At 37.6% G+C, this 13,597-nt stretch overlaps 1 protein-coding gene across 17 annotated transcripts in view; it reads right to left on the reverse strand.

Annotated features, from left to right (window-relative positions):
* Positions 1-824: 824 nt before the first annotated feature.
* The window catches only part of LOC120626293 (calcium-activated potassium channel slowpoke), a 113,250-nt gene continuing 100,477 nt past the window's right edge, over positions 825-13,597 (reverse strand). For 9 of the 17 annotated variants that reach the window (XM_039893759.1, XM_039893746.1, XM_039893758.1 and 6 more), the window contains 7 exons: positions 9,508-9,679; positions 8,661-8,885; positions 7,473-7,764; positions 6,811-6,947; positions 5,495-5,631; positions 4,569-4,794; positions 825-3,360 (listed from right to left, as the gene is read on the reverse strand). In XM_039893759.1, the coding sequence (XP_039749693.1) occupies positions 3,274-3,360; positions 4,569-4,794; positions 5,495-5,631; positions 6,811-6,947; positions 7,473-7,764; positions 8,661-8,885; positions 9,508-9,679 (1,276 nt within the window). In that variant the 3' untranslated portion in view covers positions 825-3,273. Of the gene's footprint in view, positions 3,361-4,568; positions 4,795-5,494; positions 5,632-6,810; positions 6,948-7,472; positions 7,765-8,660; positions 8,886-9,507; positions 9,680-12,306; positions 12,373-13,597 lie in introns of all 17 variants that reach the window. The other 8 variants (XM_039893744.1, XM_039893755.1, XM_039893751.1 and 5 more) reach the window with 1 other exon arrangement.

The raw sequence follows: 13,597 nt of genomic DNA on the forward strand, positions 1-13,597 counted from the left end.
GTTTAACATTATATTGCGATCCCTATTACACTATGTATATTTTAACTATTTATCTTCATCAAACATCTTGTGGGTAACTTGATTAAGTAATAAATTATTGCATTATATAGTCGTGTTGGGTAGTTTTGTTTTTTATTGTAACTTTGACAGTGCACTGGAAAAGGGCATCTTATTTATTTTAAATGTGATTAAAATAAGTTCGGAATATCAAAAAATTGTTTTTTTTGTTGTTTTGTTTATTAAATAATGCATTCGATAAAAAAAAATCAATTTCCTATTGACTGCCAAAGTTACATTGAAAAGCAAAGATACTCAAATTGAACACACGAACGATAACTAGATGATGCTATAGGTATGAGCCACTAGTCACGTGAGGCGAATCTGACTAAAATAGTACTAAAAAAAATTACTTATGTAACCCTAATTAACTGCCCGCTGAGAATAGTGTATTTATCAAGTTAGAATTTTGTTTTTCAGTGCAGTTAATTAAAGTTTTCTTATCTAATACAATAAACTATGAAGTGTCCACAATCGTCAAAGCACCCGGAGTTAAATCTAATTACATCGCAGGCTTCACAAGCCATTTTATAACAACGACGATCTCAAAATAATATCACACATTAACAGCAAAACCTCACTTTGCACTCTATCCACGTATAACCCATTGGATCTTTGAACATACTCTCAATGGCAATTTTTAGTAGTTTTTTTTTTAATATAATTTGTTTCAGTTCTTTTTTTTAATGTGCAGCGCCGCAAATCACGTCCACTTTGACAATCCCCCGCCCTAGTTTGGGAAATAAGAAACCAAAAAAAAACGAAAGGTCTTTCGAAATGTTTATTTAAAAAAAATAATAAACAAAAAAAAATACTATAACGGTGTGTGGTTTAATAGAAATTGTGGTAAAAGTCGATATTTTCTGTGCAGAGATAGCGTTAAGCCAAGTAAGTACGAGATACACACAGAAAATATAAAGCAATCACCTACTCAACTACTCTACGATTACAGTAAATATCAAAGAATATAAAGAACTAAAATATGAAAAGGGGTGATAATGTAAAACATATGCATACTACCATACCGTGCATAATTTTTAAAGCGATAACAAAATTGTATGTAGCACTAACGCCTTTATGAGGTTTGCTCGTTCCAGTGTTCCGTGTAAGAGCTTTGTAGTATTACCGAAGACTACACATGTTGTGGAACCAATCCCATTCAACATAAAACCGAACGAGTATTACTAAAAAACTGTTAATCGGTACTCGTAAAAGGAATCTCCATATTAATGGCACCTAATGTAGAACTGGTGCCCAATGTGGAACTGACGCCCAAAATGAGATCCGAGCTTAAGATTCCAAAATAGATCAAGCACAATCTCTGGAGTATTTATAGATATACTAAAGTCGACCCGAATTCCCCAACCTAATGAAAACCGCTAGCGCTACACATCTTAAAATAGGTATAGAATTAAATGGGAACCCAATAAAAAACAACTTAACACAATATAAAGTAAGAAAATGTAAAGATATGTTGTGATGTGTGATAGTTGAACTTCGATCAGTCGACAATGACTATTATAAATGCTTAAAATAATCTACATAATATAAATTTAAGAAATAACCTTAACCGTGAATACGAAAAAAGTCTACTGGACAAGGAATGGACAATCTAAACGATAGAGAAAAATATAATTGAAATATGCAATACCTTACAATAATAGTTCGTCCTGTTAAAACCGGTCTTGCAATTAAAAGTTTAAAAGGTTCTCTTTTACATTGAGCATTTGATTATATAGTCCAAGTAAATACACCTATCGGTTAAAGTATGCCTACCCTCACTTTTGTGTTTGTGTGTAGTGTTCCGTTTATAGTTAGGTATATACAAGGTCAAAGATTCTCCCTTACGTGTACGTTTTTGCTATAATCTGACATGGCACAATCTACATTTTCACGACTAAATATATTGAAACACCGAAAGCTTTTTTCTATCTATATTCTTTGTAACCCTGTATATACGCAATATAAAGTGTTGAGTGTACGTTTTATTTACACGTAACTATAATAATTCAGTCTCCGGTGCAACTTTGAACGTCCAAGAATAATGTTTTGTTTTCCGAAAAACGAACACAACAACGAAGCAACACGGATCTTCTAGAATCTTCTAATATGTGCTGGAAGTGAGTGAAAGTTTTGCAGTGCAGTGTCCGATCGAAACCAAAATAAAAACTAAAATAGGGAAGTCCCGATTTAGGTGAAGTTTTCTTTGGGTGGAGGAGATAAACGCATCGAATCCCAGAGCGAATTAATATGGTATGTACGTATCACTTTTATATTTACGATTATGCAATTTTTTCCAACCAATTATCTTTGTTTTTTAACGACATAGATTCTAAATAAGTAAATAGATAGAAGTAAAATAGATTGATTGTAGTTAGCATAAAGTATACAGGGCAAATATTCAGTGTAAGAGAATCAAGAAAAATAATGTGTCGTCGTACGAATGGAATATAAAAGCAATATGCACTTAAAAAAGGTGGAGAGAGCGCATATTAATTTGTGCTAGGATTCGCGAGCACAACTAAAATAGGTCCTAGATGTTAGTGTTGAGTAGAACTTAAAAGGGGCAGCCGTTTAAAGCTACACGATCATTTCATTGATATGTATATCGTATGTGTAACGAATGAGTTTATAGAGAAAAATTGTTTGTAAATTCAATTATTTTGATGTCCTAATCCTTGATGGTGCGGTCAGTACTTCAACCGGCGGATAGATAGGTTTTTCACGAGAGAATTGTACTTGTCGTGTAGTACAGTCAAATTGTGACGATGCTCGCAACGGTGCGGGAAATCAAGTTTATTATCATGGGGACGAGACTGCAGTCAACAAGAGTCAATCAAAAGGCCGGAATTCATCTTTTACCCGCCTTCTGATTGATTCCTCGCACCAAGGCAATTCTGACGTGAACTTCATCCAACAAGATCGTGAAAGATGAGTTTTAAATAGATATTGATGTATGAACCATTAAAGTTAAGTTAAGAAAAGTCTGAATTTTGGCTTAGTTTTAAGTTTTTACTCAACACTATTTCTGTTGTATAACAAAGGGGCAGGGGTTCTCGGGTCGGTGCGGGGCATCGAGTTGGGGTAGGGGGGTTATAGTAAGGTCAGTAGGGGTGGGGGTAGGGGGTAGGGGGTGTCCCATGGGGTCGCGGCGACGGGCCCCGGCGCCTAGATGTAGGAGTAGGGCCCGTCGGTGAGGGCGCTGCACAGCAATAGTCAGGACGCGTCGTCCTTGCCGCCCGCCGCCGCGCGCCTGTGCGAGCGGTACTCCACGCCCGGGTCGAACTGCATCAGCACGAACACCTGCGGGGACATTCTGCTGCTGAATCGAACTTTGAACAGTTCCAAACAATTCGCACAATGTTTGTTCATAACATCCACCCATTACCGGCCAAATATAAAGCACGGGTCTGCTTCCGAAATGTGAAAATGGTTACACCACACTGGCCCATTGCGGATGTCATTATGCTGCTAATTCGATTTTTGAACAGTTCTAAACAATACGCACAATCATTACTAACTGATTTTTCATAAAATCAACCCTTTTCCGTCTCACTACTCATGGATCTTCTTCCACAATGAGAAGGGTTTAGACCGTAGTACTCCACGCTGGCCTAGTGCGGATTGGTGGACAAGCCTTGGAGAACATTATGGAGAAATATCAGGCGTGCAGGTTTCCTCACAATATTTCCTTCACCGTTGAAATAAGTTATATTCTAACGAATTCGGCCCCGGAAAGTGAAGCCGATGCTAACTACTGGGCTTCACAGCTTCATATGTCCATTCTTGCTTAACTAAACATCTCGAACATCACACGCGTTTCACGGAGTTATTACTAATATTGTTTGCTTGTGTGTCCTTCCTTTGTGCAATAACAAAGCAATCAACCAACTAGATTTTTGGCATAGAATTGAAAGGACGGTGAGTGGCATAGGCTACTTTTATCCAAGGAAAACAAGCGGTTCTTACGGGATTTGTTGAAAACCGTAATTAATGCGGACGTAGTCGCGGGCCACAGCTAGTTTACTATAATCAATAAACAATAATAAAGGAGATTTCAAGCATTTGTATTATTATACGGAATTATAATTTCAATGCACATCTTTTTACACCATTTTTGACTAAATTCAACGCGTGTTATTTTACTAAGTAATAATTACAAACCAGACAAGTGTATGCGTTTTTGTTTTCAATTTTTAGTAACCACAAACAACACACAACACATATTCTCATAAAATATGTTATCTATTCACATGTCGCTTCATTACCGAAGCATTCTCAGAGAATGTTAACTTGAAAACGCACAATTGGAAAGGTTGTCATCCTGTGCGTTGGCACTATAAAACAAAAAAAACTACAAACTCAATAAATTATAAATTTCACATTTAAGTTCAGTTTAATGTTAGTTGCAATATTTTTATCTTACCTTACTACCTAAAAATAAATTCCTAGTTATACTCTGGCCTACCACACTAAACCTACCAAACTGAGGAAGCTATAAAACTCCTTACCTGATCAGTCGGCAGCAAGCAGAAGTCATCAGGCGGATTGGTGATGACGTAGCGTTTGCTGCTCGCGTCACAGGAGGACGAAGTATCCCGAAATCGGTAGAGGCCGATGCACAGCATCCCGTAAGTCCTGAGTGCCGCCACAAACAGGTCCCCGTATTTACCGGCCTCGCCGAACTGCGCCAGTGGACCATCGTATAGAGAAATTTGGCCCACTCTACACCGATCCCTGTAGATAACGGAAGATTTAGTGGATGTGGTAGGTAGTTTTTTTTTTTCTCTTGAATATTTATTTTTGAACATGTGTTTTTGCTTGTAGCAAGAAGGCCCGGACGCAGCTCATTGTGATATTTAGCCGTTGTATCTTAAAATCGCTAAGTGGAGTGCTATGAAGATATATTGAAGTGCACCCACTGTAGAGACGTGACACTACGGCGACAAATAGTTGCAGTTCCGTTGTCTAACGAGATCAAATGTCGCGCGGCCACAGATCACGGCTAGTTCTTTGAATTCTGTTTCAAGAATGAGTGCGTTTTGTTGCCCAGTCACATTTAACAGTGTGCGCATTGTGAGTGACAGTAGGTGATGCTGGTGACAACGATAAAATATCACAATAAGCGGCGGTCAGTTGCATTATTATGTGAAAAACTTATTACCGCATATAATGCAGTAATAACGATAGTATAAACCATTAGATACAAAGCTTATATATTGCTCTTTAACAAAAAAGTTGAATATTACATAACCGGCTGTTAGAATGTTGGTGTTCCGACCTCTTTCTTGAGTGAGCACGATAAGCCGTAGCAATAGTCTTTGAAAATAATAGTTAACGCCTTCAAACCTGTATTGTAGAAGTGTGGAGGGTCTAAAGTTCCAGAAGTGAGACTAGAGACTAGTAAGGTATGACTGATAATCATAAAATGCGTTACCTATTGGCCAAGCTCTCAGGCGTAGAGTACCCCCCACGGAGACCAGCTCCCTCGGCGAGGATCAACTCCAGCTCGGGCGTGGCGCCGCCCGTAATCAGCGACCGGATCAGCGTGAGCGCGTTTTGGTTGAAGTATGTCTGAAACGTGTACATTTTTTTTATTGTAACATTTGGCGGACCGAGTTGATAACGGACAGAGTACACAGATCAACACTTCGAAAATTGCCGTCCTGTGTCTATCATTTTGAGGCGTTAATGTTAAGCCTTATATGCGTGTACAAACACCGGCAACCACGTCCTACAGACCCAAATCTTAAAATCACTGCTGTCAAACGTCACTTTTCCACACAGAAAAAAAAATAAAAGTGACGTTTGACAGCAGGGATTGCAAGATTTACGCCTGTCACAAGTCTGTCGCGAGATACGTAATCACCCTGCAGAACACATCAATGCCGCTTAGCGGCACAAACAAACCGTATATTCTCCGAGGTCTCTGCGAGAAATAAAACAATATAAAATACACCAAGCCATTACTTGTAATAATTATGCACGATCCGTATTTGAAGCGCCGGTTAAAACGCAGGATACAGACAGTAATTTATTTACTTATTTACAGAGATCTTTACAGACTTAGCGTAATGCAATAAATAATGTTGCTTTTTTTTCTAACCTAACGAAATCTCACTACTGATTAAGTAAGACCATACCAGTATTACGAGTTGATACATTTTTTATTTGGCTCGCGTTTAATTTCTTGCGGGGAATCAACTAAATAAACAGGGCGGTATTACTTCCCCGGGTGAGCTTTGTCATAAAAAGCTATACTACCATAACTCCACTACTATTTGTCAAGAGTAATAATTACCCAACGTAACTTCATACGTAACTGGTAGTAACAAGTTTCAGATTCCGATCTAAGAACATTATTTTATGTGTTTAATCTGGATGCGTGCTAGTGTGTAATTATTTGTAAGTATGTATAATGTATCTTATATTAATACACCCCACCGTTCGGCTTCTCTTGGTTTCCCTAATCCCAAGGTTGCCTGGAAGAGATCGCTACTAAGCGATAAGGCGGCCTTTGGTATTCTATTTTTTTGTTTTTTGTGGTGTAAAAATAGAGAGGCCTGCATAAACACGTCCTTACCAAAAACAAAGACTTTTAATATTTTTAGATTAAAAGAACTCGTTATTTTTGGATAACGTTTTCCGATCGTTTAACGATTGATATTGGCTGGACAAATTACTATTGTTAATGCAATCGATTCAGTCTGTGACACCTAAAGGTTAATATAATAATGTTGTAATATATCTCACAGTAGACATTAGGGAGTCTAGCACGCTGACAGCGAAGGCAGTCCCGCAGGCGAAGGGCTGCGTGAGGTACAGCTCCGTGTCGGGATCGTCATCGTCGTCCTGGTCTAAGAACTGCACGTTGCTGTCATTTACTAGCTCTGTATTCAAACAAAAAACATCACTTTAATCTTTTTTTAATCTTGCGAGTTACGACGATCGAAAGTTCTATTTACGAATGAGACATTCTAGAGTGTTAGAATATAGATTAATTCTTGATTGTATAACTACTTTATACAATTAAGAATTAATCTATCGTATCATACGCATACATATATGCATCATCTAAGATAATGGAATAATTTACCATGAAAAAAAAAATCAATTTATATTGATAACTTATATTTAAATATTAGTTATCGGTAACAGAAATACAACATCTGTGAAAATTTCAACTGATTAACTATAATGATCATGAGATAAAACCTGGTGACGGACAGAGAGACAGATAGATTGATTCGATAGTAAGTGAATATTTGGAAAAACTTGGGTGTCGCCTACACCGTCGATGGGGCGGATTCTTTAACGGCTTACGAAGGTATTGAAGGTCATTATATCAAACCATTACCGGCCCACTATAGGGCATGGGTTTCCTCAGCAATGAGAAGTTAATTAAGGGTTCTTACCCGTAATCATAGGCACATTGGCACCATACACCGACCCTCTTCTCTGCAGCAAGACCGGCGCGGGATTTCCCCCAGGAGGCGGCTGCGTGGTCGCGCCATTTGTCACTCCTGCACTCAACACTCCAATGGTATCATCAAACGTCATAGCCTTGATGTTCAACGAAGCCAAGATAGCTTCCTTGTCAGCCAGCGTTGGGTCATCATTGGATGGCACCTTCGCTGACAGAATGCAGCACATGTCGCATAGATTCACATTTACTGCACGCAAGTCGGCCCGGCTTAGCGGTGATCCCTGAAATTTTAAAAGAGGTTGCATAATATTCGAGACCGCTTGAAGTATGTACTAGGTGGCAATTACGCTGTCGTTTGAGGTGTAGTAAAATCGATACGTTACGATTTTTTATTTTTACGTATGCTCTAATGTGAAAAATTTTAGTTTACTTCCTAAATCTGGAAATCTTGTATCCCACCACCAAGGTATAAGGTGCAAGACAATGCAACCTGACAAAAGGTGTGTTTGAAGCAAAGCGCTACTTTAATATGGGACTATACCTAATTACCATTAATAAAGCTTTTACATAGCTTGCAAGATATTATGGGAATTTTGCCATTAATTTTTAAATGACTTGGTAAATTGAAACAAGGCGAATGTTTTATTATAAAATATCTTATAGGGTCAAAATAAGAATTTCTTCTTTGTAACGAGGTCAGGATACGCCTTATTACCCTTTTCCACGAACCTCAGATACTGCATAGTTGCTGGTTCCTCTGAATCACGCAGAACCTTTGAACTTACTCAATTGTGATCATCATCATCATAATCATCGTCAATTCAACCAATTGACGACCGTTACTGGATGTAGGTCTTTTGTAGGGAGTTTCACAATCCACGGTCTTGGGCCGGTTGCCTCCAGCGGCTCACAGTGGCCTGATGTCGTCTGCCCACCTCGTTGGGGTCGATCTACGCTGCGCTTACCGGTGAGGGGTCGCCATTCCAGCACCTTAAGACCCCAACGTCAAGCTATGTGCCCCGCCCATTGCCACTTCGCGACTCGCTGAGCTATGTCAGTAACTCTAGTTCTCCTACGGATCTCCTCATTTCCGCTGCCCGCTGAGTGACTCTGAGCCTTCTTATGAGACCCAATAATGTGTATTATTTAATAATGTTATATTTAAAGCTAAACTCACATTCAACACAGATATCTTGGGTAGATTCTGCAACATCTTCCACTCACGCCTGATGTAGTCCACGCTGCCAACAATCACCACGTGCTTTAACTCGTGGTAGTGAAAGTTGGACGCTCTTAGCGGCATCACCAGATTTCTGAGTCCTATCAGAGGCGAGTCTGGATCAGCGAAGAGGCAAACTACCACGTGGCCGTTTAACACGGTCATCGCCGCTTGGTTTCTGTCCTGTGGAAGGTGAGTGAAGAATAGGATATTAAATTTTCTGAACCTAACTCTCTTGTTATTGACAAACTCGATCACTGCGAGAGTTACAACCTATAGAAAAGACTGGAACTCGACTAAATAACATTCAGTTTTCCCCGTTGGGATGCAAAGAAGCTGTAAGTGGCTCAGAAGAAGGAGAAGATAAACCATTATAAATTATTAAATTTACAAATTTAATAATTAAATAGTTAAATAGATAAACAAATAATAGATAATATTTCGCTTCACGGTATAGCTTTATCCATTGAATCGCAAGGGAAGTGTAACCACTTTTACAGATAATACCAGGCATAATAATATAATATAATATACCTGATACCAGAAAATGAAAGTCTATTAAATGATCCGAAAAACTTCTCAATAAAATAATTTCCTTTTCCAGTTTTTAATACACCAAGAGAATCCCGATCTTCAATTATGTGTCACAGTATTCCCTCTTATGATATGAGATAGTTCCTTCAAAACCAGATTAAATATATATTTTATGGCAACGCCTTTGAGTTCTTATAATTTTCAGTCATAAAGTCAAACTGTTTGTTTTGACAAAATAAAGTAGGTACTTTAAAGGTAGTTAAATACGTACTAATATACAATCTTCTAGATTCCTCGCTGGACTCCAATGGAACATTCCAGTAGAATCGTACTTCATTTCAGTCTTTTCAAAGTCGAAGTCCTTCGACTGGTCGTCCGCCAGCCCCGCTGGCAAACTGACTCCGTTACTGTTTTGATTACCCCCACTACTTCTACTCGTCGGCCTGGATTATAAAATTACACTTTAAATTCCCCATTCCGGCAGAAATGTCAGCAGAGCAGCGAATGTTACTTTTTGGGTAAAAATAACTCGTCACTTCATTTTTCGTTTATCTGACAATGGTATACACAAACCTCCAAACTAATCTGAAATAGCAGATGTAAAGATAATGTTATCCTTATCCACGAAAAAACAATATGAAAGGCACGTCACTACTTTAAATCCTGTCAAAGCTTAGATTAGAGATTCGCGTACAACAGTATCAGCACAAACGCATAGCGATCTAGGGTGTTCAGACAAGACCACCGAACTGTATTGTCACCACTCGACGGGCTGCTGTCACTTTGATTTGCATCCAATTGATTGATGCCATTTTGGCGTTGTAAGTGGGCGCTCATGGGAGTGTCCATGGAACTAAAAGCAGAATGACTAAAACATTATATAGAGGATACGACAAGCGGTTATAGCGCATATGGGTAGGAGCTCGACTTCACTTTCGGGGCCGAGTTCGAATCCCAGCACGCACCTCTAATTTTTCTGTTATGTGCGTTTTAAGTAATTAAAATATCACTTGATTCAGCGGTGAAGGAATACATCTTGAGGAAACCTGCATGCCTTAGAGTTCTACATAAGGTTCTCAAAGGTGTGTGGAGTTTACCAATTAGCACTAGCAGCGCGGTAGGCAACGGCCTTAACCCCTTCTCATTGTGGGAGACGTTCCGTGCTCTGTAGTGGGCCGGTAATAGGTTGATGTGATGATGAAAACACCATATAACTAGTTCCAGAGACACTCGTACGTCACACGTGGCCCTCAAATGGGGACAAATTTAACCTGACATTTGTATAGAGACAGCCAGTCGGGTGTGTACAATACAAATCGGTGTTGTTATTGATAATATTGAAATTGCTCAGTAAAAAATTATCCTAGTGACGAGTTTTTACTCGAAAAAATAAACTCGAAGCTCAGGTGCGACTTGTACAGTGTGCGTGATGTAAAAATTTAATTTTTATCATGTGCATTTATTTGCATGTCGAATTATACCTAGTTCGTTTGCTTATGTTTTTTTAGCGTTTGGTATTTCGAAATGGGTCAGTTTAAAAGAATCGTTGGAAGAATTAATTCTCCAAGTATATACGCACAAAAAAAATCTAGATTTCACCAACTAGCAAATATAAATTGAAGCACACACGCACGTAACAAGTACTTTATTAAATTACTTGGAGCATTATTCGTGAAAATAATAAATAGTTAAAATATAAAATAGTTCAAACGATAATTACAAGCAAATTATATAATAATTGCTTAATGCATTAGGTATAAATAATAATTGGAAATATAGGTAGACAGTAGACAAGTAAGTATTATTTAAAATTACAGATGCATAAAATGATTTCTATGTATACGTTCAGTACTTCATATGTTTCAATATTTAGCTACAACAACATTTCATAGATTATATTTGATCGTGGAATGGAATAAAACAAAAATCATTCCACTTAATCGCTTGTATTTAAAGCACACAATCGTTTGAAAGTATTGAATCAACTCGGCAAGCATGCTTCCGCGGTGCATAGCAAATTTATGATCTATCACAAGATGCGCTTGTTCAAGTAGTATAGATTATATTTGATCGTGGAAAGGAATAAAACTAAAATCATTCCACTTAATCGCTTGTATTTAAAGCACACAATCGTTTGAAAGTATTGAATTTAAAATAAGGACAAATGTACTCGGCAAGCATGCTTCCGCGGTGCCTAGCAAATTTATGTTCTATCACAAGATGCGCTTGTTTAAGTAGGTAAGTCTTGTCGAAGGTCAAATTTGAAGGTAGAAAAGCGTGTTGAAGGTAAAAACGTGGTTAAGCTTTACCTAAAGAGGTTGACGGTACAAATTAATTTTCGTCTTGATAGCAATAATTTTGAAAGAGCTGGGCCCAGAATATCCATTTTTACTCTGATTATTGTGAAAATGGGATGGGTTTAAATCTTTGTTTGCAACAATATTAGATCTTATAATCTATGAAATGATGTTATTTACTTCTTTCCGACAGTCACACAATATGTTCAAGGCAATCTACTAAGCACGATGCAAAATAAAGAAAATATTTCATAAGTACTTTTGCGTTACATCGAATAATGTAATTTATATTGACAGTGAATTTTATTGACACTTATAAATTCAGGCAATATTTTCTTTATTAAAAATTCACCCATAACTATTATTCAAATTCATCAAAAGTTTTAAGTGCTGTGCTTAACCTAAGTGCAGAATTCATCACATAGCTTAGGTGGAATAACAAATATCTAACATACTAAAAAACCTAATGTCCCACTTCTGATTTTTGTCTTTGTAACAAAGTCTTTATAAAATGCGTATGGAAATCCGAAGCTGCATGCATTTGTGTCACAGGAACGCATTTTCATACGCAATAATAAATTATATTCGTTACCATGACAATGTCACGTGGTGGGGTTCTAGGTGGAGATAAACAAAAACAATAAGGTACTAATTCTACACGCTACACATAGTCCATTCTCACTAACAACTGAAAGAACATAAATCACTGACTGCATAACCAAACTACAGATCAGAAAAATATCTAGGTGATATATATAATTTTATGAAATTACATGAGTTTTTTCACTTCGTAGGCTAGATGATAGGCTTGGTAATTCGTATCTTGGTCTTGCGTATTCCTGCAAACAGGGCCAGAGTTTCGTCTCCATTGTTTAAAGGAGCCGTGGAAGTGAGACAAAATATTAGACAGAGATAGACATAGATAACGTTGTGCCGTGCATACATAGTGCACTTCGTGCTAACAGCAGACATCAAATGCTTGTAAAAAGCAACAATAATATTAACTTGACATAATAAACGGAGTTTTTACAGGTTTTTTTTTTGTTAGTCTTAGACGGAGGTTACATAATTGCGTTAATTCAGTCCATGTCCCCGAACAATATCAATCTGAAGACGGAATACGTTATCGATTGGTTAGCATAAGAAGTTCAATAAAAATTCCACTGGACTAGACTTTTTAAAAATCCAAACGCTCAAACCTCACGTTGTTTTGACAACCGTCATGGATGGAATTTACGCCAAACTACGTTGAACCTCCGTCTTATAATATTTCGTAAATTAGAGGCGTGTTAAAGTGGGAAACCCACTAGTGGCTGTATGTCAGTGTCAAACAATCACCTTCCTTTTGTATGGAAATATGTAGCTGTCACGTAAAGGTGATTTTTTGTCACCGTGACAAAAACCACTAGTGACGTTGTAGGCTAAGTAATAGTGTTTTTTGATAATTATACTCCTAGCCAATAGAAGGAGCACCCAGTGCCTCTTACCACTACAATGCGTTTAGCATTACAATAAATAATTGGCATAGTATACATTTATCCCGCTGTCTTTTCGTAAATATACCCAATTATGTGTATTAGGTGCAACAAATTATATACCAGTATACCGATATGGCATGAGTACTTATTCTTTTAATTCATACCAAATATCTTCACATATTAGGTACTCAGAGGTTTTCGTTTTACTTGAAATAAAAATATACTTATGTGTATTACTGGATATATTGCGAATTATTAGATAAATTAGACCCACCTTCCACTGTTGGTAAGTAGCTTTTTCGCAACAATCAAATCAATTGCAGTTCGGGGAGCATTTAAATCAACGTTTAAGTTTAGGAAATATACGCTTTTGTATATTTCAACAACATATGAATAAGTTATAACTCACGTACAACTTACGATTCATTTTCATTCATTAACGCTCCGTTTACCACTCTCACAAAAGTGTATTTTAGATATTATACCCACCATACTGCTGCGATGCAGATTGATGGGCCTATTTTAAATTGTTGTACAAAACCTCAAACACGCAAGTTGTACATGAGCTCAAGCAACCGCTAACAAT

This window comes from Pararge aegeria, chromosome 9 (assembly GCF_905163445.1).
Source record: "Pararge aegeria chromosome 9, ilParAegt1.1, whole genome shotgun sequence".
NCBI lineage: Eukaryota > Metazoa > Arthropoda > Insecta > Lepidoptera > Nymphalidae > Pararge > Pararge aegeria.